At 44.3% G+C, this 26,325-nt stretch overlaps 1 protein-coding gene across 6 annotated transcripts in view; it reads right to left on the bottom strand.

The window, feature by feature from the left end:
- Positions 1-26,325, bottom strand: part of rbm44 (RNA binding motif protein 44) — a 187,293-nt gene that overhangs the window by 79,553 nt on the left and 81,415 nt on the right. For all 6 annotated transcript variants that reach the window (XR_010975289.1, XM_068034664.1, XM_068034668.1 and 3 more), the window contains exons 4-6: positions 18,412-18,592; positions 9,913-9,958; positions 7,141-7,238 (exon numbers count right to left, since the gene is read on the bottom strand). Coding sequence is in view for 5 of the 6 variants with exons in the window: in XM_068034664.1 (XP_067890765.1) it covers positions 7,141-7,238; positions 9,913-9,958; positions 18,412-18,592 (325 nt within the window). In the remaining variant the exon portion in view is untranslated. The remainder of the gene's footprint in view (positions 1-7,140; positions 7,239-9,912; positions 9,959-18,411; positions 18,593-26,325) is intronic.

Raw genomic sequence — 26,325 nt, 5'->3', positions numbered from 1 at the left:
GTGTTTTACAGCCAATGAAGTACTTTTTGAAGTGTAGTCACTCTTGTAATGCAGGAAACGCAGCAGTCAATATGCACACAGCAAACTCCCACCAACAGCAATGTGATAACGACCAGAAAATCTGTTTTTGTGATGTTAATTGAAAGATAAATATTGGCCAGGACACCAGGGATAACTCCCTTGCTCTTCTTTGAAATAGTGCCATGGGATCTTTTACATCCACACGACCAAGCAGACGAGGCCTTGGTTTAATGTCTCATCCGAAAGGCAGCTCCTCAGACAGTGCAATACTTCCCTCGGTGCTGCACTGGAGTGCCAGCCTTGATTTTTTTGTGCTCAAGCCCTAGAATGAGACTTGAAACCGAAACCTTGTGACTCAGAGGTGAGAGTGCTACCAACTGAGCCACAGCTGACACTAAATGAAGGAATAGAGATATATTTCCACGTCAGAGCAGTGCAGAACTTGGAAGTGGTAATGTTTCCACATGCCTGTTGCCCTTGTTCTTCCAGGTGGCAGAGGTTGCGAGTTTGGGAGGAGTTGCAAAGCAGCCTTAGTGAGTTGCTGCAGTGCAACTTATAGACGGTACACACTACAGTACAGTACGCTGTGGCGAGGGTGAGTGAAGATTTAAGATGGTGGATGGGGTGCTGATCATGTTGGTTGCTTTGTCCTAGATGGTGTCGAGCTTCCTGAGTGTCATTGGAGCTGCACTCATCCAGGCAAGTGAAGAAGATTCCATCACACTCCTGACTTGTGCTTTGTAGAGGGCGGAAAGGTTTTAGGTAGACAGGAGGTGAGTCACGTACTGCAGAATAAGCAGCCTCTGGTCTGCTCTTGTTGTCACAGATTGGTGTGGCTGGACCAGTTAAGTTTATGGGCAATGGTAACCCCCTAGGATGTTGATGGTAGGGGACTCAAGGATGGTTAGATTCTCTCTTGCTGGAGATGGTTATTGCTTGGAATTTGCATGGCGCTAATGTTACTTGCCACTTATCAGCCCAAGCCTGAATGTTGTCCAGGTCTTGCTGCTTGTGGGCACAGATTGCTTCATTATCTGAGGAGTTGCAAATGGTACTGAGCACAGTGCAATCATCCCTACTTCTGACCTTGTGTTGGAGGGAAGGTCGTTGATGAATCAGTTGAAGATATTTGGGCCTAGGACACTATCCTGAGGTACTCCTGCAGCAATGTCCTGGGGCTGAGATGATTTCTCTCCAACAACCACAACTATCTTCCTTTGTGCTAGGTATGACTCCAACCAGTGGAGAGCTCCCCCCTCCCCAATTCTCATTGACTTCTGTTTTTCTAGGGCTCCTTGATGCTAGGCTCGGTCAAATACTGCCTTGATATCAAGGGCAGTCACTCTCACCAGAATGGGCAGACAAGCGGCAGATTAAGTTTAATATAGGGAAGCGTGAGGTGAGGCATTTTGGCAGAAGGAAGAGGTGGAGGCAATATAGCCTTAACAGCACAGTTCTACAGACTGCAGGGAGAAAGGGACCTGGGAGTTCATGTGCATAGATCTTTGAAGGTAGCAGGACATATTGAGAGAATAATCAGCAAAGCATATGGGATCTTGGGCTTCACAGAGGTATTGAGTGCAAAAGCAGGAAAGTTACGTTGAACCATCATAAAGCTCTAGTTACGCCATAACTAAAGTATTGCGTCCCGTTCTAGTCACCATACCTCTGGATGCAGAAATTTACCAGAATGGTTCCAAGAATGAGGGAATTTAGCTTGGTTAGGTTAGGCTGGAGTAGCTGGTGTTATTCTCCTTGGAGCAAAGGAGATTGAGATTTGATAGAGGTGTCCAAGATGGTGACATGTTTAGATAAAGTGGACAAAGAAAAGCTGTTCTCATTAACTGATGGGACAAGGACTAGGAAACACAGATTAAGATTTTTGGCAAGAGATGCAGGGGGATGTGAGGAACAGCTTCTTTACACGAATGGCTATGACCTGGAACTCTCTGCCTTATGAGGGTGGTGGAAGCAGAGACAATGAACGATTTCAAAAGGAAAGTGGATGGGCACTGGATGAGCACGAGGGAAATAAATGTGCAAGGCTACGGGGACAGAACAGGGGGAATGTGACTGGATTGTGCAACAGAGCAATGGACTAATTTGCCTCCTTTTGTGCTCTAATGACTTGATGACCTCAACTCTGGAATTCAGGGGCCGAATTTTGAATGGGCTGTGATGTCAGGAGCCGGGATGGACGCAATTTAAAAATCGTAGTTCCGGAGGTCACCTCTGGAACACGTGCCAGTGGGACACTCTGCAATTTTTAATATATTGGTGTGGGTGGGGAGGAACAGGAAAGGCACTCACCTCCAATTAAGGGGTCACTGAACTCCTTTAAGGGTTCCACACTGCAATTTTCAAAGAGGAATCCAGCGAGCCCAACCAGTCTGGTGCACAATAGCGCACAGCTGTCGGGCTCGCAGTGGGTAGAGGGCTAACTTTGTTGTTTGAAGAAATAATGCTGGTCAATTTTCCATATTGCCGGATAGATGCTAATATTTTTTTTAAAAGTGTGTGGCCCCTTTAAATTTCTTCACATGACCACACAGGAAAGGGGCCAACTTGCACAGGGATTTTCAGGCTGAGGGAACATTGATCCCTAGCACTCCAGATTCATGCCTAACATTCACATATCCCACCTCACCCTCATACACCTTTGAATGATGCCAGTCTCAAACTCACCTCTTGCAGCCTCCACACACTTTCACTGAGTCATCTGTAGCAGGCACATCACCCAAACACGTGCACACAATCTCCGATATTCTGTCCTCTCTCTTGCAGGGCAAGGTGGCCCAGAACAGGAGGGAGTAGCAGAGAATCAGTGGGATGCAGGCATGCCTTCCTCCACTGAACTTGACAGAAGAGATGGTGCTCCACATCATGGGTGATTACAAACAGAGCCCACAGCACGACCAAGACAATCCAGGATGACGTTATGTTACTGCCTTGTGCTCCTTCTCAACTCCCTTCTCACCCACATCCTGCGATCTGGCACGATGTGAAAGCTACAGATGGTGTGACTATGGACCTCTTGCTTTCCTCCCCAAACATCCCATTCTGATTTTATACTTTCAGATACACCAGAACTGCTGCCTGGCCAGTCACAGCACATTTAGGAAGAGAAAGAACAACCCCACAACAGCGATGAGGAAGCACTGTCACTTGATCTGACACTTGAAGCCACCAGCTCTGATATTGGCACTGTATGTACTTTAGAGGGTAGCCGAGTCGGGATTTGCATATGGCAACTCATCAGGTATGAGGGGGCTGCAGTTCATGTGTCAGTTCCCCAGAGGGTGAGGTTATTAATGAGTGTAGGGGACTCAGACGAGGACTTCGATGGGTGGCATACAGGAGAATGCCGATGACGATGCACATCGAGTTGTTTGCTAAGTACCATATAGTCACTAATATTCAAGATCACACATACAATCATGACAGGAGGAGTCAGACTCTAATGTGGCACAGAGCATCGCACAGAGCTTGGAGCCTATCCTTTCCACTGTGGTAGCGGTGGCCAACTCCATCACCGACTAGCAGAAGCAACCGTGATGGAGCATCTTGTGGCTGCGGTCTCAGCTTCCACTGCTGCACAGGCAGAAGCCACCCAAAATCACAGAGTTGCAGTGGAAGTTCAGGTGGAGATCATGAGGCTCAGACTGCTTATATTGGCTGTGGATCTCTATGTTCCAAAAGGCATGCAGGCTCTCAGTTCAGTCCTAAAACTGTCCTCCAACAGATAACTGGTATTGGGGAGGTGCTGGCCCGTGGGAGTGGCAGTGGCTGTTTGGTGCATGAATCTGCTACCTTCTTTTCAGGATGACAGCGTTCGTTCTCCCACCACTACCACGCCAATGCCTTTGCTGTTGCCTCTCAGCCAGCCAGCCTGCCAACACTCACATTGATGTGCTGCACTCTGCAGCCACACCCTCAAGGCCCAAGGCTGCTCAAGGGCGTCCTGAAAGTCAGCAGCCTTCCACCAGCTATGCTGAAGCACAGGGTAGCAATGCATAGCAGCACTAGGACAGGCAAGATCACCTACAAGCCAGACACTAAGGGACTGTACAAGGGTGAATTGTTCATATTTAATAGGCTAATTGGATGTATTATTGGATAAAGATGTTAATAAGAAGGTTTTTGTGGATGACCTTTATTGTTGGATGGTGGCCAAGGGAATGCTGTGATAGAGCAACTCAGATGGATGAAGCGGTAGGGAACAATGGATCCATGGTGATTTTATTGAAAGCGGAGTCTCAGAAGGCACTTTTGACAAACTGTCCAGAGCGAAGAGGTTCAGGATTCTCCCTGCCTCCTCCTCCTCTTGAGGAGGCCTGCGGATTTCCGGAGGCAGTGTCATGGAGGACGCAGCAGACCACCACAAACATTGAAACTCACTCTGGCATGTACTGGAATGCTCCGAGTGGTTAAGGCAGCCGAACAATTGCTTGAATAGTCTGATTGTCTGCTCCATGATGTTTCTTGTGGCTTTGTGGCTCTCATGTTCGGTGGAGAATTTCATCTGTTGCTTTTTTTATTAAAATAAAACCACCCAGTTTGTGTATTTTGCATGGTTGGGTGGCTGGGGTTGTCATCAACCACGTGTGCAGGGAGTAGCCTTTGTCCCTGAATAGCCAGCCTCTGTTTCTCCGTGCAGGCCCGAAAGCTATGGGTACGGTTGACCGGTGCAGGTTGAATGCATTGTGGCTGTTGCCACGATAGTGGGCATTCACCATCATGATTGGGAATACACATCAAATGCAGGTTTATAGAATGGTAGCCCATGGTTCCTGCGCCTCTCTCCATTGTCATGGGGTCTCAGAGCACATGTATGCAATCGATGGTGTCCTGCAACATTGGAAATCCTGCTATCCTGGCAAAGCCAGGACATGCCCTTTCATCCCGCTTGTCCCTGCTGAGGTAAAAAACAACGTACTCTCCTTTTTTTGGAATATATGGCCTCCATGACCACCCAGATGCTCCAATGGATGGTGCATTAGGGTAGGTTTGAGATGTTGCCCGCTCCTGCCTGGAAACTACGTAAAAGTTCAATGCCACTATGACCTTGACAGCCACTGGCAAGGCCATCCTCACCCTGCTGTGAGGCACCATGTTTGGGTTGTAGGAGGTAATACAGCTCAATGACCACCCCCGAGTTACGTCAGGCATTGCTCCTTGGTCAGGTGGAGGTATGTGCTCCCAAACAAACCCTTGATGGGTAGAGCCTTCTGTGAAAAGCCCTCCTCCTCCACCTCCCCCTTCGCAGAGTTTCCCCCTTTTGCAGCCTTTGCACTATTTGATGGTCATGTTACAGACCAAAAGGCACTGCAACCACAGCCCCCATACGTCTAAGCAGCAGCTATCCACAACACCTCCAAAAGTACACTACAGTACTTCGACAATCAGCCGAAGCATGAGTAAGTCAAAAGCACCTCCCTGGAAAATTGGTGTCGGGCCCTTTAACTATTACTAATGGCGGGGGGGGGGGGGCCTTGTGCTGCTGAATGCCTGTTCAGCTGGGAGTGATCAGCACAGGTGTTCATGGGACACGCGTAGATTAATTTCTTTAACCACCCATCAAATCAGCCAGAACGGCGATTTGGCGTCATGACAGCACCATTTCTGACGTTTCCAGAATATGCACAGCACACCCACACTGGCACCCGTCCTGGCGTGGGCCGCCATGCTAGAAGTGGTCGGAAACGTGGGGGGGTGCCATTTTCTTGCTTTGCACCCTGTATAATTACATAATACTTACAGCACAGAAACAGGCCATTTTACCCAATCAGGTCCATGGTGGTGTTTATGCTCCACATGAGGCTCCCTGACCCCTTTTCATCCAACCCCATCAACATACGTCTATTCCTTTCTCCATCATGTGCTTATCTATGTGTGCTGCATCTATGCTATTCCTCTCATCTACTCCTGGTAGCAGCAAGTTCCACATTCTAACCACTGTCTGGATTTATTCGCAACTATCTTATTTATGGTCCCTAGTTCTGGTCTCACCAGCGTGGAAACACTTTATGTCTACTCTATCAAACCTATTCAGAATCTTGAAGACTTTTATTAAGTCACCACCCTTTAGTCTTCTCCTTTCTAGAGAAAGAGCCCCAGCCTGCCAATCTTTTCTGCTGGGTATAACCTCTTATTCTGGTAATCTTGTTTACATCTTCTCCATTGTTTCTATATCCTTTTTATAATATGGAGACCAGACTGTTCACAGTACTCCAAGTGTGGTCTAACCAGAGGGCTATACAGGTTTAATGTAACTTCTTTGCTTTTCAAATCTATCCTTCTAGAAATGAACCTCAGTACTTTGTTTGCTTTTTTTAAAAAAAGGCCTCATTAACCTCCGTCTATACTTCTCATGATTTGTGACTCTGTACACCTAGATCCCTTTGTTCCTCTGCCCCATATAGGCACTTACTTTTAAAGGGGTATTTGGCCTCCTTATTTTTCCAACCAAAATGAATTACCTCACACTTATCTATATTGAAGTTCATTTGTCAATTGCATACCCATTCTGCAAGCTTATTGTCTTCCTGTATATCGTCACAGTCCTCCTCTGTATTAACTGCACCTCCCTAATTTGGTGTCATCTACAAATTTTAAAATTGCACTTGCGATTCCATATCATTTATGTAAATGGGGAACAGCACAGATTCTTGTCAAATACCATTTGCCAATCTGATTAACTACCTTTAGCCCTACTCTCTTTTCTGTTTTGGAGCCAACTTGCTAGGCATTCTGCAGCATGTCCCACGCCACATTTTCTGACCTTAGTCAAGAGTCTATTATGCAATACTTTATTGAAGACTTTTTGGAAATCCATCTACTTCATTACTTCTTTCTACCCTGTTACTTCTTCGAAAGAATTCAATAAGGTTGGTCAAGCATAACCTTCATTTTTGGAATCTGTGCTGACTGCTCTTAATTATATTTCCAGGTACTAAATGTTTTTAAATTACATCTTTGAGTAAGGATTCCATTATTTTTCCTACCACCGACCTTAAGCTAATTGGTCTATTGTTCACTGGACTTGTTCTATCTCCCTTTTTATATATAGGAATCACATTAGCACAATATTTAGTTTTTAATATTTAATTGTATATTTACCTTATCAGATAGTACATCAGCTTTAACTTCATCTCCAACAAATTTTCTAGCAGGAACTTCCTGAGCTAGTAACTCTTTCACAGCAATCCCATCTCTAGGTAGAAGAAAATTTGGCTGAATTCCTGTTGCCAAGTCACAGTATCAAACTTAACTTTGGTAAAACTCAAGCTTTTAAGTTCTTGGAAAGCTTGTTTCGGCATTTGGTTAACAATAATTTTTAAAAATTGCACATTGCAAAATAGAGCAAAAGATAACTTTTCTAAACCTATTTCGCACCTTTAAAATTCAAAAACCTTTTTTTGGAAAAAAAGCAATGAGAAAAGTAGGAAAATATGTGGCTGAGTTTTTAATGTTATATTTTTCATGCGTTCAGCACCACTGCCCACTTCTATAAGTGGACCACAAGTCTCCTGTAATCCAGGGTGTGCTTTAACCTGCACAACACAATAAAATTTACCTAAACTGTGTGTTCTAATGTATTCTGAATCCTCCCTGAGCTGTCTTTCCCTCCTTGCTAATTTTAGCAAATGTAGACATGAACAAATAGTGATACAATCCACATAAAAAACCCTGGCGTGCATCACAACCCTTGTCCAGCCTTTACCCAGGACATTTTTACAGCAGGGGTCATTGGCCAGTATTAGGACAGGAGTTCTGGCTGATTATTTCCTTCCTAACCGAGTGGCACCGAGGCCATTCTTACATTCACTGTCTGAAATTACCTAGGACCTTCTGCTCCGCATGGCTTAAGGCTGTATCAAGCAAGGTTTAAACTCACTGGGCCATCGCTGGAAACTCAATACTCTGGTTGTTAAATCCTGTGGCATCTTCAATTAAATTTGTCAAGCACAAAGAACTGATTTCCAAATTGGGCAAGAACAAAAATTAACAGTGAAAAGAGATTTGCACCAGGAGGGAAAAATTACTTCGGGACATACTTACGAACATACGAATTAGGAGCAGAAGTAGGCCATTTGGCCCCTCGAGCCTGCTCCACCATTCAATCAGATCATGGCTGATCTGATGTTTCCCATCAACCCGATAGCCCTCGACTCCCTTACCTAACAAAAAGTGAGACGTCTATAAAAATGCAGCAGCAACCATTTAGGCACAGGTTTACCCTAGTTTTGCTCTCTTAAGAGGGCTGAAGAATTTCTGAAGGAGCGACTACAAAGGTATGGATTGAACTTTTAGGTCCTACCAAGGGTAGGAACGGAGGTGGGTGGATAATGAAAATAATGACACCAGCCATCTGCCGGTTTCCAATTGCCGTTCGCGTTGCCATCGAATTTTATCAGGGCGGGGGGAGCTAGCCCTGAGAGCCCGCCCGATCTGCTAATCACTCCAATTAAGCTCAATAAAGGGCTCATTGAGAGCTCGTAAAGTAACATGTTGAGATTTTGGTGGAGGTGCACACTGGATCAGGGCAGATCAAGTGCATGGAGGCGGCAAGACAGCAGGGAGCCAATCATGGCTGCCCCAACATATTAATGGGCACATAAAAGTGAGAACGTCTAAGAGCGGCACTCAGTCATTGACACATAGGTGCCATTGGATATACAAAGATTACGGGGAGAGTGTTCTGCACGCGCTTGGACAGTGCAGGGGTCACAAGAGGAGGGGCCAGGCTTCCACACACAATTGGAAGTCCACCTGAGTGCAAGGAAAGCAGCAGCTGGCAACAGGAGCATGATTTTGGGACTAGTGGCAATGAGAAGCAACATCCTCTGCAGAAAGGACAGAGCCTTGGGCATCAGGAGGGCAGAGAAGAGGGATGAGGGGCCAGAAGGCAACAAAGGATATACCCTCAGCATAGGCTATACCATTGAAGATGGAGCTATCTGGACATATCAGAGAATCAGTGCCACAGTAATTTACCTACACCCGATGTTGAACTGGCAAGTCTCTAGTCTCCTGGTTTCTCCTTCCCTCCCGTCTTCAATAATGGAATGACATTTACAATTTTCCAATCCAAAAGCACAACTCCCAAATCAAAAGAGTTTTGGAAAATTATGACAAATGCATCTGCAATTTTACCACCCACTTCTATTAATACTCTTAAGGTGGAAACCATTAGGTCTTGGAGATACCTTAAGTTCCATTATTTTCTCCATTGCCTTTTTTTTGTTTTTACTGGTATTAAATCTATTCCCTGAACTTATTTTTAGGTTCCCTTATAACCCTGTATTTTGTTTTAGTCCTATTCTTGTACTGTGAAACCGGATACAGCCCTTTCCTTATTATTCATTATAGTCTCATTTGCATCTGTCTTTAATGGGACAACAATGCCTCTTACCACTCTTTCTCCTATATGGAAAAAAACAATTCATCTACCAAAATGGCCAAAACACAGATATGGTCACCACCCATATCAATCCAGAAGGTCTCAGGTTTAGCTCCAAATCTGTACTGAATTGGCTGACCTCCATTAAGGTAGCAGTATGGACAAATGTCAACATTTCCTGATCGCTGCCTAGTAACTCCTACAATGTAGGTAGGAATTAAGATCCTATCAGGCTTAGCTTTGCTATCCTCTAACTTGCAATGTCTAGGATGATACATGAAGAATTGCTGCTTGGGCAAGGCATCAGAGGGCAACAAATGTCCCTGGGATTGCTCACCATAGGGTCAATGTCATCTAGAGAAAATGGAAGCAAATTAGTAAAGAAAATACACAAAATTAAAAGGTTAAAATTCAGCTAAAGGTGGCCTAGACCTCGAACAACTAGCCAAAATGCAAGTTAAATAGATTTTTAGTACTTGTTTACCTAGAATGTGAGTTGTTCTGATATTGAGACATTGGCTGTTGTTCTCCCAACTGAAATAGGAAAAAGGAAAAATGTTATTGCAGCCATCCAAAACAATACAGAGAGCTGGCTTTTCCACTTGAACTTTTCACAACTTAGATATTTGTAAAGTCTCCACTGCAGCTTAGTCCACATTGCCCAGCTCAGTTTAACAGCTGATAGTCCCCTACCTAGCCAGGGCTGTAGAAACTCTATTGTTACATCAGCTAACTCACCATAGCCTCGGGATTGAACCTGAGATCTTTGTGGCCCGTAGGGATCAATAGTTCACTGCTAGGCCACCAAGCAAACATTCACATTTTATGGTGAATGTGTTGCTCACTGTCCTGCTTGTGAGGTACTTCTGGTTCCTGTTGTCTGAATGAGGGGTCAAATACACTGGTCTGGTGACTATTCACTTTGGGCTGCAGGAGATTAAGCAGTGTCTTTGGGTTTAGGTTATCTGCAAATGGAAGTTCAGTACTAAGTCTGAACTTTGTAGCAGACTCAGTAATCCAGTACCTCAGCCTACATTACTCCTGTACATTGCTGATTGACCATCAGAACTTGGAGAGGTAAATCTGTCACTGGGGGCTGAGATAAATGGGTCTTTTTCAGGTTGACAAACTGTAACTAGTGGAGTGCCACAGGGATCAGTGCTGGGGCCTCAACTATTTACAATTAATATCAATGATTTGGATGAAGGGACCAAATGTATGGTTGCTAAATTTGCTGATGACACAAAGCTAGGTAGGAGAGTAAGTTGTGAAGAGGACATGAGGAGTCTGCAAAGGGATGTAGATAGGTTAAGGGAGTGGGCAAACATTTGGCAAATGGAGCATATGTGGGGAAATATGAACTTATCCACTTTGACAGGAAGAATAGTGAAGCAGCATATTATTTAAATGGAGAGATATTTCAGAACGCTGAGGTATAGCGGGATCTGGGTGTCCTGGTACAAAAATCACCAAAGGTTGGTATGCAGACACAGCAAGTGATCAGGAAGGCAAATGGAATGTTTTTGCAAGGGGAATGGAATATAAAAGGTTGGGATGTTTTACTACAGTTGTATAGGGTATTAGAGAGATCACATCTGGAGTACGGTGTACAGTTTTGGCCTCCTGACTTGAGAAAGGATATAAATGTGTTAGAGGCAGTGCAGAGAAGATTCACTCGATTGATACCTGGGATTGGGGGTTCATCTTATACAGATTGGGTCTGTATCCATTGGCATTTAGAAGAATGAGAGGTAATCTTATTGAAGATTATTATTATACACGATCCTGAGGGGACACGACAGGGTGGATGCTGAAAGGATGTTTCCCCTTGTGGGAGAGACTAGAATGAGGAAACACAGTTTAAAAATAAGGGGTCGCACATTTAAGATTGAGGTGAGGAGAAATTTTTTTCTCTGAGGGTTGAGTGTCTTTGGAACTCTCTTCCCCAGACAGCAGTGGAGGCATGGTCATTGAATATTGTTAAGGAAGAGGTAGATAAATTCTTAACTAAAAAGGGAGTCAAAGGGTATCGGGGGCAGACAGGAAGGTGGAGTTGAAGCCACAATCAGATCAGCCATGATCTTATTAAAACTGCAGCACAGGCATGAAGGGGACGAATGGCCTGCTCCAATTCATGTTTAATTTTTTTTGATTGAGAGATACAGCACTGAAACAGGCCCTTCGGCCCACCGAGTCTGTGCCGACCATTAACCACCCATTTATACTAATCCTACACTAATCCCATATTCCTACCACATCCTCACCGGTCCCTATATTCCCCTGCCAGCTACCTAAACTAGGGGCAATTTATAATGGCCAATTTACCTATCAACCTGCAAGTCTTTTAGCTGTGGGAGGAAACTGGAGCACTCGGAGGAAATCCACGCAGAAACAGGGAGAACTTGCAAACTCCACACAGGCAGTACCCAGAATTGAACCCGGATAGCTGGAGCTGTGAGGTTGCGGTGCTAACCACTACGCCACTGTGCCGCCCCACTACACATGCTCATATGTAGATCCTAACCACTTAGTCTGTTATGAATGTGATTCTGTTTTGTTAAAAATATTTTTTTATAAGAATTTATAGTTAAGCTAAATAAATGTTGGATCAGTTTTTGAAAGATGACGACTAAGGGAGCCAGATTGAGAACAGAGCTGCTGTTTGTCACATGGCTTAGGCTAGGCTTTGAGCAGAAGTCCTGGCAACAGGGGCAGAAAAATCACAAGTGCTCCTTTGATTGGACAAGCCAGAAAACATTTGGGGTAGGCAGAAAACTGTCAAGCTTTCCGGTTGTCAATCAGTGCATGTGTGTGATACCATCTGGACAGAGACAAAAGTCAAGTTTGCTGCAGGGGGAGGAGAGAATTCAAAGGAAAAACCGAAAACCACAATCCACCTCGCTTTCTTGCAGTTCCTTAAAAGACTCTGTGAAGTACAGTGTGTCAGTTCGTCTTGTTTCCTGTATTTCGAGAAGGCCTGCTAAATTACTTTTCAATGCCGCCTGAAAGCTAATTCTGGAAGATTCTAAAGATACTGTCTACGTGTGCTCGGAGGTTGGACTGTGTGCCAGTTTGGTGCAATGTGTCTTATCTGCTATATTTTGGGCAAGTGATCTGCCTGAGTGCTTTTTTTTTAAAATCTGTAACAGAGCTCTTATCTAAAAATCCTTTTTTACCTTCGGTTAACTGGTACATATATGTGTGCCTGCGTGAGTGTGAAGGGACTAAGGTAAAAAGGAACTTTAAAAATTGGTTAAGGTAGAAAAGGGAATTTTTAAAAATTTTATGTTGGATTTTTAAAGATTTGATCGATGTGATTTTTTTACTTCATTACTAGATCAGACATGTTTTATAATAAACTGTTAATTTTTTTTGTTCAGTAAAGAAACCTGGTTAGTGTGTTCATCTTCATCTTTGGCCTCCTTGTCTCAAGAGACAATGGGTAAGCGCCTGGAGGTGGTCAGTGGTTTGTGAAGCAGCGCCTGGAGTGGCTTTCAAGGCCAATTCTAGAGTGGCAGACTCTTCCATAGGTGCTGCAGATAAAATTGGTAGACAGGGCTGTTACACAGTTGGCTCTCTCCTTGCGCTTCTGACTTTTTTCCTGCCAACTGCTAAGTCTCTTCGACTCGCCACGCTTTAGCCCCGCCTTTATGGTTGCCCGCCAGCTCTGGCGATCACTGGCAACTGACTCCCACGACTTGTGGTCAATGTCACAGGACTCATGTCGCGTTTGCAGAAATCTTTAAAGCGGAGACAAGGACAGCTGGTGGGTCTGATACCAGTGACGAGCTCGCTGTACAATGTGTCCTTGGGGATCCTGCCATCTTCCATGCGGCTCACATGGCCAAGCCATCTCAGGCACCGCTGGCTTAGTAGGGTGCATATGCTGGGGATGTTGGCCGCCTCGAGGATTTCTGTGTTGGAGATACGGTCCTGCCACCTGATGCCAAGGATTCTCCGGAGGCAGTGAAGATGGAATGAATTGAGACGTTGCTCTTGGCTGACGTACGTTGTCCAGGCCTCGCTGCCGTACAGCAAGGTACTGAGGACACAGGCTTGATACACTTGGACTTTTGTGTTTTGTGTCAGTGCGCCATTTTCCCACACTCTCTTGGCCAGTCTGGACATAGCAGTGGAAGCCTTTCCCACGTGCTTGTTGATTTCTGCATCGAGAGACAGGTTACTGGTGATAGTTGAGCCTAGGTAGGTGAACTCTTGAACCACTTCCAGAGTGTGGTCACCGATATTTATGGATGGGGCATTTGTGACGTCCTGTCCCATGATGTTCGTTTTCTTGAGGCTGATGGTTAGGCCAAATTTGGCGCAGGCAGCTGCAAACCTGTCAATGAGTCTCTGCAGACACTCTTCTGTGTGGGATGTTAATGCAGCATCGTCAGCAAAGAGGAGTTCCCTGATGAAGACCTTCCATACTTTGGTCTTTGCTCTAAGACGGGCAAGGTTGAACAACCTGCCATCTGATCTTGTGTGGAGGAAAATTCCTTCTTCTGAAGACTTGAACGCATGTGAGAGCAGCAGTGAGAAGAAGATCCCAACAGTGTAGGTGCGAGAACACAGCCCTGTTTCATGCCACTCAGGATAGGAAAGGGGTCTGATGATGCACCGCTATGTTAAATTGTGCCTTTCATATTGTCATGGAATGACGTGATGATACTTAGTAGCTTTGGTGGACATCCGATCTTTGCTACTAGTCTGAAGAGACCACGTCTACTGACGAGGTCAAAGGCTTCGGTGAGATCAATGAAAGCAACATAGAGGGGCATCTGTTGTTCACGGCATTTCTCCTGTAGCTGGTGAAGGGAGAACAGCATGTCAATGGTGGATCTCTCTGCTCGAAAGCTGCACTGTGCGTCAGGGTAGACACGCTCAGCCAGCTTCTGGAGTCTGTTTAAAATGACTCGAGCGAAGACTTTCTCCACAGTGCTGAGCAGAAAGATTCCACGGTAGTTGCTGCAGTCACCCTTCTTCTTATAGAGGATGATGATATTGGCATCGTGTATGTCCTGTGGTACTGCTGCCTCATCCCAGCACAGGCAAAGCAGTTCATGGAGTGCTGAGAGTATAGCAGGCTTGGCACTCTTGATGATTTCGGGGTAATGCCGTCCTTCCCAGGGGCTTTTTCACTGGCTAGAGAATCAATGGCATCACTGAGTTCCGATTTTGTTGGCTGTACGTCCAGCTCATCCATGACTGGCAGAGACTGGGCTGCATTGAGGGCGGTAACAGTGACAACATTTTCCCTGGAGTACAGTTCTAGGTAGTGTTCCACAAAGCGGTCCATTTGCTTGCGTTGGTCAGTGATTGTGTCTCCTGATTTAGATTTGAGGGGGGCAATCTTCATGATGGTTGGCCCAAAAGCTCTCTTAATGCCATCATACATTCCTCTGATATTTCCGGTGTCGGAGGCCAGCTGAATATGACTGCATAGGTGTTGCCAGTAGTCATTTGCGCAGCGCCTGGCTGTTCTTTGTGCAGTGCTTCTGGCTGCTTTAAGTGCTACGGATGTTAACTCGCTGCAGGCTTTCTTGTAGTTCACTTGTGCAATGCGCTTAGTGGCTATGACAGTTTCCAGCTCTTCAATGTGAGATTGAAACCAGTCTGCATTCCGCTTCACATGTTTGCCATAGGTGGTCATTGCTGAGTCATAGATGGCGTCTCTGATGTGGGCCCACTTGGTCTCTGCATCCTCTGTGGGAGTATTTTGAAGGGCTTTTTCGAGTGAATTTAGAAACTTACGTAACAGCTGTGGATGAGAAATTCTGTTAGTGTTGATGCGGGCTGCCCTTCTGCTTGGAGTGATGCAGCTTCTTTGGTTTGAGGCTCACCTTACTGCACACCAGGGAGTGGTCGGTGTCGCAATCCGCACTGTGGAAGCTGCATGTGATTTGAACGCTGTTTAGAGAGGCTAGCCTTATGACAATGAGGTCCAGCTGGTGCCAACGGCATGATCTTGGGTGCCTTCAAGAAACCTGGTGACAAGGTTTAGTGTGAAAGAATGAGTTGGTGATGCAGAGTTTATGATAGGTACATAACTCAAGCAGTCTCTGACCATTCTCATTCATCCTACCAGTGCCATAGCGCCCAAGGCAGGAGGTCCATGAGTCGTGGTCGGCCTCAACCTTGGCATTAAAGTCCCCCAGCAGGAACAGGTTTTTAGATTAGAGATACAGCACTGAAACAGGCCCTTCGGCCCACCGAGTCTGTGCCGACCATCAACCACCCATTTATACTAATCCTACACTAATCCCATATTCCTACCAAACATCCCCACCTGTCCCTATATTTCCCTACCACCTACCTATACTAGTGACAATTTATAATGGCCAATTTACCCATCAACCTGCAAGTCTTTTGGCTTGTGGGAGGAAACCGGAGCACCCGGAGAAAACCCACGCAGACACAGGGAGAACTTGCAAACTCCACACAGGCAGTACCCAGAATCGAACCCGGGTCCCTGGAGCTGTGAGGCTGCAGTGCTAACCACTGCGCTACTAATGATATTATGGAGTTCCTCGTAGAACTTGTCTTTAGCTTCAGGTGAGGAGCAGAGTGTTGGAGCATAGATGCTGAGTAGGTGTACTCGACCAGACGGATGGACAGTATGTGTTCCGAGCCATTTGAGGGTGGCTCTATCATGCTGAGCAAAGAGTTTCTGATGGCGAAGCCCACTCCATGCTGTCTTGTTTCTTCAGGATCCCTACCCTACCAGAAGGTGGTGTAGTCTTACTCTCTTGGAGATCCGCTCGCAGGGAGGCGTGTCTCCTGAAGTGCTGCAATGTCTACATTGAGTCTACTGAGCTCGTTGTTAATGATGGCGGTCTTCCGAGAATCGTTGATTTGTGTAAGGTCTTCCGACAGGCCAGGACACATAGTTCTGACGTTCCAGCTTGCAAAACGAAGGGCTGGTACCTTCTTTCCTTTTTTGGTTGTGCCGTTTGGTGCGGTGTTGCAGTCCACTTGTCGGGCAATGACCCTGAGCTCCAAGCACCCATTGAAGCAGGTGGACTGTTCAATTCCGGGAAAAATAGTGTATCTGGTTGATCGTGTCAGTTAGTAGGAAAATTTAAAGAATATGTTGTAACCTGTGGTCAAGTAGGTCTGAATTAACTGTTCACTCCTCCAGCCTCGGTCGTAACGAGTCCCAAATGACCATGTACACTGATGCTTAATAACTATGATAGTGCTGGCTTGGTAAGCAGCAAGAAGCTTACCAATGCTCCAGAACTAGCTATGTCCCTATCCAAGCTGAACCAATACAGCTACAACATCTACATGAGAAAGTGGAAGATTACCCAAGTATGCCCTGTCCACAAAAAGCAGGACAAATCCAATTATCGCCCCATCAGTCCACTCTCAATCATCATCAAAGCAATGGAAGGGGTCATCAATAGTGCTCTAAAGCAGCACTTACTAAATAATAACCTGCTCAAAGATGCTCACTTTAGGTTCTGCCAGACCTCATTATAGCTTCAGTCAAAACATAGACCAAAGAGCTGAACTCTAGAAGAGAGGTGAGAGTGGTTGCTCTTGACATAAAGGCAGCATTTGACCAAGTGTGGCATCGAGGAACCCTAGTAAAACTGAAGTAAATGGGAATCTGTTTGGAGTCAAGCAAAGCACAAAGGAAGATGGTTGTAGTTGTTGGAGGCCAATCATCTCAGCTCTAGGACAGCGCTGCACGAGTTCCTGAAGGTAGTGTCCTTGGCCCAACCACCTTCAGCTACTTCATCAATGACCTTCCCTCCATCACAAGGTCAGAAGTGGGGATGTTCACTGTGTTCAGTACCATTCACAACTCCTCAGATAATGAAGCAGTCTATGCCCACAGCAGAAAGACTTGGATAACATTCAGACTTGGGGTAGTAAGTGGCAAGTAATATTTGGACCTCGTAATGACCATCTCCAACGAGAGGAAATCGAGCCAACTCCTTATGACATTCAACAGCATTACCATTGTTGAATCCCCTACCTTCAACCTCCTGGGGGGCGTCTCCATTGACCAGAAACGTAACTGGATCAGACACAAAAGTACTATGATTAAGAGATCAGGTCCGATGTTGGGAATTTTGTGGTGAGTAACTCATCTCCTCATTTCCCCAAAGCCTATCCACATCTACAAGGCACATATCAGGAGTGTGATGGAATATTCCCCACTGGCATGCCTGGATGAATGCAGCTCCAGCACTCAAGGAGCTCATTACCATTCAGGACAAAGCAGTCAATTTGACTGGCACCCCACCTTAAACATTCACTTCCTACCACTGGCACACTGGCAGCAGTGTGTACCACCTACAAGATGCACTGCAGCAACTCCCAAGGCTCCTTCGGCTGCACTTTCCAAAACTGCAACATGCGCCACCTGGAAGAACAAGGGCAGCGGACACATGGTTACACTACCACCTGCAAGTTCCCCTCCAAGTCACACACCATCTTGACGTGGAAATATATTGCTATATATATATATATTCCTTCACTATCGCTGGGTCAAAATCCTGGAACTCCCTCCCTAACAGCACTGCTGTGTACCTATACCACATGTACTGCAGTGGTTCAACAAAGTGACTCATCACCACCTTCTAAGGGCAATGAGGGATGGGCAATAAATGCTGGCCTAGCCAACGACACCCAAACCCATGAATGAATAAAAGAAATGCTTCATGCTAGTATGCAGCATGGTTTTTCAGTTGATTAATTTCAGACAATAACTGCGCACATTTGGGGATTATTAATCTTAGCATGAGCTTAAGCTTTCGGAACTTACAGTGCATCCCTACAGGAAGGGGTTTGCACTCCATATCAACAAACAGAAATTCTAGCAGCATGCATTGGTCTGGAGGTTTTTAAACATGGTTATGGGATTTCAGTTATGTTAGACATCTGGCTAATCTGAAAAAGGGAGAGTTAGTTATATATATCTTTCACACATAGTCCCAGCTGATTAAAGTATGCAAACAATTGTTGATTCATACCATAGCAGGAACAAATGCAGCACATGAAAGTCCTTTTAACTCAACAGATAATAAAGGGAGACTGTCCAAAGACATTCCTTCCAGCACTTTTTGCGTTGTACTCTGGTAGTTAGTTTTAAGCTCGTGTAAAGCAGATGATACAGCTGCATCATACTCAGTACCAACTTCCAAAAATGGCAACCTATTCAATTTAAGGGAAAGAAATATTAAATCTGAGCCAAGAAGGTTTGTCACAAATAGAATGAAAGAAAAAAAACTGAAAGCCGAGAACCTGAATGTAACAGAAAATACTGGAACTGCATAGCAGTTTAGTCAGCACCTGAATGAGGTGACAGAACATTTTGGACAAGATCCTTCACCAAATCCTTTCTGGTGAAGGATCATGTCAGCAAGTTACAACAGAGACCACTTGAGAAATTTGTGGGATGTCCTGCTGAGAACCAATTCCCTCGAATGAATAAATCCGCATTGATCCATTGGTTGAACATCAGGGCCAAAATGCCCCACCTGATTAGCAGAAGTCTGTTGAGCCAGTCAGCTAAAGTCAGGTTAATCACCTTTTCTTCCCAAGGCAGTGAAGAAACAATATACAAAATCAAAAAAAAGCACAAGCTTATGCAAATATGATTACCTCAACACTATTTCCTTTTGGCGAATCCTTGATTATTTTGTGAAGGGGGCTTGCTGCTGATATGCTCAAGGCAATAATGCGAGAGATGATACATCATGTGTTACAGCCAAGTCAATGAGTCAACATGTTGGAAATGTGGAGTCTGAACTTTACCTATGCAGTCATTTTACAGAATCAGAGGGGAATTTCTGCTGCATGTACATAAGATCAGAAATAGGAGCAGGAGTAGGACATTTGGCCCCTTGAACCTGCTCTGCATTCAATATCATGGCTGATCTTCTACCTCAGCTACAACTTCTCATTAATGATTCCCCAAGTATCCAAAAATCTGTTAACTTCCAACTTGAATATACTCAACGACTGAGCATCCACAGCCCTCTGCAGTACAGAATTTCAAAGATTCACAACCCTTTAAGTGAAGAAATTTCTCCACATCTCAGTCTAAGTGGCCAACTCCTTATTCTAAGACTGTGATCCCTAGTTCTACAATCCCAGCCAGGGAAACATCCTCCCAGCATCTACACTGTCAAACCCCTTAAGAATCATATTTCAATTAGATCACCTTTCATTCTTCTAAACTCTAGGGAATATCGGCCAAATCTATTCAATCTTTTCTCATAAGAATCTCCTCATGCCAGGAATCAGTCTAGTGAACCTTCGTTGCACTTCTTCGAAGGTAAGTATATCCTTCCTTAGGTGAGGAGACCAAAAATGTACACAGTACTCAGGTGTGGTCTCACCAAGGCTCTATGATTGCAGTTAGACTTCTTCACTTATATACCAACCCCTTTGTAATAAAGGCTAACATACTATTTTATTTCCTAATTGCTTACTGTGCCTGCATATTAACTTTGTCATTCATGTACGAGGACACCCAGGTCCCTCTGAATACCAACGTTTCCCACTCTCTCACCATTTAAAAAATTCTAGTTTTCTATTTTTCCTACCAAAGTGACTAACTTCACACTTCTCCACATTATATTCCATTCAACATGTTCTTGCCCATTCATTTAGCCTATCTAAATACTTCTGCAGCCTTTTTGCATCCTCCTCACAGCTTGCATGCCCACTTAACTTTGTACTGTCAGAAGACTGATGAATAGTATTTAGTCCCCTCACCTAAGCCAATATAGATAATACAGATTGGAAACTGCTGAGGCCCAAGCACTTATCCTTGTACTACTCCACTAGTTACTGCCTGCGAACCCGAAACTAACCCATTTATTCCTATTCTCTGCTTTCTCTTTGTTAACCAATCCTCAATTCATGCTAATATATTTTTTCCAATTCCATGAGCCCTAATATTATGCAATAAATTCGAGTGGAACATTATCAACTGCTTTCTGAAAATTCAAGTACACTACATCCACTGGTTCCCCCTCATCCACTTTACCAGTTACGCCCTCAAAAAGTTCATAGATTTGTCAAGCACTTCTTCCCTTTGATAAATCCATATTGATGCCAACCAATCATATAATGATTTTTAAAATGCCCTGTTACCATGTCCCTAATAGATTCTAGCATTTTCCCTACTATTGATGTCAGGCTAACTGGCCTAGTTCCCATTTTCTCTCCCTCCTTTTTTTGTGAATACCTTGCAATCTACAGGGACTGTTGTAAAACGTAGGGATTTCTGGAAGATGAAAACCAATGCATCCAGCATCTCTATAGTAACCTCTTAAAGCCCTAGGGTGTAGGCCTTCAGGTCCAGGGGATCTGTTGGCTTTTAGTCACATTAATTTCTCCAGTATCATTTCTAAGCCATTACTAAAATCCTCAGGTTCCTCATTTCCAACAGACCCTTAGCTCCCCATTACTTCTGCAATTTCTTTGTTTTCTTCTGTGAAGACAGATGCAAAGTACTCATTTAATGTCTCTGTCATTTCCTTATTCCTTATGATAATTTGTCATATCTCCGATGCTAAGGGACCCACACCTATTCTCGCTATTCCCTTCCCTTTTACATACCTATAGAAGCTTTTACAATCTGTTCTTATATCTCTAGCCAGTTTAGTCTCATATCTTATTTGTTCTTTCTTGATCATCCTTTGCTGAATTTTAAAACCCTCAATCTTCACGCTTACTCCTCTTTTTGGCAACATTATAAGCCTCCAATTTCAATTTAACACTATCTTTAACTTCTCATGTTAGCTAGGTTTGTACTATGCTTTCTGTGGCATTTTTATTCCTTAAGGGAATGTATAGTTGTGCAAATTATGATTTAATTCTTTAGATGTTAACCATTGCTTATCTAATGTCATATCTTTTTATCTAGTTTCTCAATCTATCTTAGCAAACTCATCCCTGATAGCTACTAGCTACATATAGTTTACTTTGTTCAGATTTAAGACCATGCTTTCAAACTTAACTAAACCACTCTCAACTCAACTTAAAATTCTATCATGTTGTGATCACTCTTCCCCAGAGATTCCTTTATGACAAGGTTATTATTTAACACTGTCTCACTGAACTAGATTTAAAATAGCCAGGTCGCTAGATGGTTCCTTGACATACTGATCTAAAAAACTATCTAGAATACATTTCATGAACTTGTCCCCCACACTAATACTGAAAAGTTGCTCTTCCCATTCTATATGAAAATTAAAGTCAATTATCACAAGCACCTCTAATTTCCTGATTTATACAAACATAGGAATTAGGAGCAGGAGTAGGCCACTCGAATCCGCGAGCCTGCTCCGCCACTCAATAAGTTCATGGCTGAACCGATTACTCCACATTTCCACCGATCCCTGATAACCTTCCACCCCCTTGCTTATCAAGAATCTATCTACCTCTGACTTAAAAATTTTCATAGACTCTGCTTCCACTGCCTTTTGAGGAAGAGAATTCCAAAGACTCACGACCCTCTGAGAAAAAATTTCTCGTCATCTCTGCCTTAAATGGCCAACCCCTTATTTTTAAACAGTGACCCCCTAGTTCAAGATTTTCCCACAAGGGAAAACATCCCTTCAACATCCATCCTGTCAAGACCCCTCAGGATCTTATATGTTTCAATCAAGTCGCCTTTTACTCTTCCAAATTCCAGTGGCTACAAGCCTAGCTTGTCCAATCTTTCTTCGTTAAGACAGCCCGCCCATTCCAGGTATTAGTATGGTAAACTGCCTCTGTACTGCCTCCACCGCATTTACATCCTTCCTTAAATAAGGAGACCCGTGCTGTACACAGTACTCCAGATGTGGTCTCACCAATGCCCTGTATAGCTGAAGCACAACCATACTTTGGTATTCAATTCCCCTTGCGATAAACGATAACATCCTATTAGCTTTCCTAATTACCTGTTGTACCTGCATACTAATCTTTTGCGATTCATGCACTAGGACACCCAGATCCCTCTGCATCTCAGAACTCTGCAATCTCTCACCATTTAGATAATATGATTCTTTTTTTTATTCTTTCTTCCAAATTGTCCTGGACAATTTCACAGTATCCCACATTATACTCCATTTGCCAGGTCTTTGTCCACTCACTTTAACCTATCTATATCCCTTTGTAGTCCCCTTATGTCCTCTTCACAAGTTACTCTCCTACCTATCTTTGTGTCATCAGAAAATTTAGCAACCATACTTTCAGTCCCTTCATTGAAGTCATTTATATAAATTGTAAAAAGTTGAGGCCCCAGCACTGATCCCTGTGGCACACCCACTCGTTACATCTTGCCAACCAGAAAGTGACCCATTTATGCCTACTCTGTTTCCTGTTAGCTATCCAATCTTCTATCCATGCCAATATGTTATCCCCTACACCATGAGCTTTTATTTTCTGCAATAACCTTTGATGTGGCACTTTATCAAATGCCTTCTGGAAATCTAAGTACAATACATCCACCGATTCCACAGCACATGTAACTCCCTCAAAGAACTCCAATAAATTGGTTAAACATGATTTCCCTTTCACAAAACCATGTTGACTCTGCCTGATTACCTTGAATTTTTCTAAATGCCCTGCTATAACATCTTTAATAATAGCTTCTAACATTTTCCCCAAGACAGCTGTAGTTTCCTGCTTTCTGTCTCCCTCCCTTTTTAAATAAAGGAGTTACATTTTATTTTCCAGTCTAACGGAACCTTCTCCGAATCTAGGGAATTTTGGATTTCAACATATTTAGACATTTTTAAAATTAAATTCTGTGTAACTGTCATTTTAGTTTGTGTGCATTATAAAATGGAATTCCGGGAATACATAGACCAACAGGATTTCTTAGCTCAAACTACTCTTAGAACAAACATTTTAATGCTACAATTTTAATTGAGGAATATAAAGACAGTAGAAAGGAACTTAATCAAGGAGTCAGGAGGGCTAAAAGGGGTCATGAAAAGTCATTGACAAACAGGATTAAGGAGAATCCCAAGGCTTTTTATACATATATAAAGAGCAAGAGGGTAACTAGGGAAAGGGTTGGCCCACTCAAGGACAGAGAAGGGAATCTATGTGTGGAGCCAGAGGAAATGGGCGAGGTACTAAATGAGTACTTTGCATCAGCATTCACCAAAGAGAAGGACTTGTTGGATGATGAGCATAGGGATGGGAGTGCAGATAGTCTCAGTCATCTCATTATCAAAAAGGAGGTGGTGTTGGGTGTCTTGCAAAGCGTTAAGGTAGATAAGTCCCCAGGGCCTGATGGGATCTACCCCAGAATACTGAGGGAGGCAAGGGAAGAAATTGCTGGGGCCTTGACAGAAATCTTTGCATCCTCATTGGCTACAGGTGAGGTCCCAGAGGACTGGAGAATAGCCAATGGTGTTCCTTTGTTTAAGAAGGGTAGCAAGGATAATCCAGGAAATTATAGGCCGGTGAACCTTATGTCAGTGGTAGGGAGATTATTAGAGAGGATTCTTCGGGACAGGATTTACTCCCATTTGGAAACAAACAAACTTATTAGCGAAAGGCAGCATGGTTTTGTGAAGGGGAGGTCGTGTCTCACTAATTTAATTGAGTTTTTTGAGGAAGTGACAAAGATGATTGATGAAGGAAGGGCAGTGGATGTTATCTATATGGACATCAGTAAAGCCTTTGACAAGCTCCCTCATGGCAGACTGGTACAAAAGGTGACGTCACACGGGATCAGAGGTGAGCTGGCAAGATGGATACAGAACTGGCTCTGTCATAGAAGACAGAGGGTAGCAGTGGAAGGGTGCTTTTCTGAATGGAGGGATGGGACTCATGGTGTTCCGCAGGGATCAGTGCTGGGGCCTTTGCTGTTTGTAGTATATATAAATGATTTGGAGGAAAATGTAGCTGGTCTGATTAGTAAGTTTGCGGACGACACAAAGGTTGGTGGAGTTGCGGATAGTGAGGAGGATTGTCAGAGGATACAGCAGGATATAGATTGGTTGGAGACTTGGGCGGAGAAATGGCAGATGGAGTTTAATCCGGACAAATGTGAGGTAATGCATTTTGGAAGTAATGCAGGTGGGAAGTACACAGTAAATGGCAGAACCCTCAGGAGTATTGACAGGCAGAGAGATCTGGGCGTACAGGTCCACAGGTCACTGAAAGTGGCAACGCAGGTGGATAAGGCAGTCAAGAAGGCATACGGCATGCTTGCCTTCATCGGTTGGGGCATAGAGTATAAAAATTGGCAAGTCATGCTGCAGCTGTACAGAACTTAAGTTAGGCCACACTTAGAATATCGCGTGCAATTCCGGTCGCCACACTACCAGAAGGACGTGGAGGCTTTGGAGAGGGTACAGAAGAGGTTTACCAGGATGGTGCCTGGTCTGGAGGGCATTAGCTATGAGGAGAGGTTGGATGAACTTGGATTGTTTTCACTGGAACGACGGAGGTGGAGGAGTGACATGATAGAGGTTTACAAAGCTATGAGCGGCATGGACAGAGTGGATAGTCAGAAGCTTTTTCCAGGGTGAAAGAGTCAGTTACTAGGGGACATAGGTTCAAGGTGAGATGGGCAAAGTTTCGAGGGGATGTGCGAGGCAAGTTCTTTACACAGAGGGTGGTGAGTGCCTGGAACTTGCTGCCGGGGGAGGTGGTGGAAGCAGGTACGATAATGACATTTAAGAGGCATCTTGACAAATACATGAATAGGAAGGGAATAGAGGGATACGGTCCCCAGAAGTGCAGAAGGTTTTAGTTTAGGCAGACATCAAAATTTCAAATTGTTGCTGGGAAGTAGAGAAGACCTGTTACTAGGGCTGCCGGACACTTGGCTGGAAGACATATACATACCACTAGGGATAAGAGAGGTTACTTCCCTTATCCAATTTAACCCACAATGAACTTTGAGCACCAGACATTGAAGGTGAGGAAGCTCAAATTTCAGGATGACAGCTGGGATAGCCGAATCCACAAACAGACGTGGTCAGACTCGCCTACTTGGCAACCTGGGTTTTTTCTGAATTGTACAAAGAGTTTGAACTGGAAAAGACTATTTGCTCCTGGAATGAGAAGACCTCTCCTGTCTGCTCCCATCTCTTTCTCACAAGCCTCTGGACCCACTGAAGAGATGTGATCCTCAAAAAGAGAAAAGTCTCCTACACTGAACAAGGTTTAAGAAGAATAACGGGCCCCAACGAAAAGCAAGACCTACCCACAATCAAGTACTCTACAGCTAGCCCGAACAGTAACCAAAACCATCTTCAGATATTGCCTCAAACTATTCCACTGTATTTCTTCTGCTCTTTTCTGTCTCTCTCTGTATGTGTGTATCACGTGTGCATGCTAGCATGGGTGTGTCACCTATCCATAGGCGTTAACCGAATTCGAGTTTAAGTTTCATAAAGTTCAACCTTTTTTCTTTAAACCTAAGAAACCTGTTTTGCTAGTTTCTTTGTCTTATAATTCGAAGTTGGTGAACAAGGATTCATAAAGGGGGAACTGAAAAAGTGTTTAAAATTAAACCCTGTGACGGTAAGGCCAGGTGAAGGCTGAGAAAGAACCCTAGACCCCTTTCTCAGCTGGTCGTAACAACGTGGCTCAGGTAACAATCCAGCCGACTGCCACTGAGGTTCTGCAATTTAATCTCAACCCCAGCTCCTCAAGCCCTCTCAGCAGAACCTTATCCTAAGTCTGTCTATATTGTTAGTTCCAACTTGGATCACAACAACTGGATCTTCCGCCTCCCATTTCAAGTTCTTCTCCAGTCATGAGGAAATGTCCTGAAACCTGGCACCCGGCAGAACTCCTGGTTGTGGCTTCACAGAACCGTATCCCTCTCTCTGACATAAGAGCAGGAGTAGGCCATTCAGCCTATCGAGCCTGCTCCACCATTCAATATGATCATGGCTGATCATCAATGCATTATTCCC

Source organism: Heterodontus francisci, chromosome 7 (genome assembly GCF_036365525.1).
Source record: "Heterodontus francisci isolate sHetFra1 chromosome 7, sHetFra1.hap1, whole genome shotgun sequence".
Lineage (NCBI taxonomy): Eukaryota > Metazoa > Chordata > Chondrichthyes > Heterodontiformes > Heterodontidae > Heterodontus > Heterodontus francisci.
This window is presented reverse-complemented; position numbering and strand designations above follow the sequence as displayed.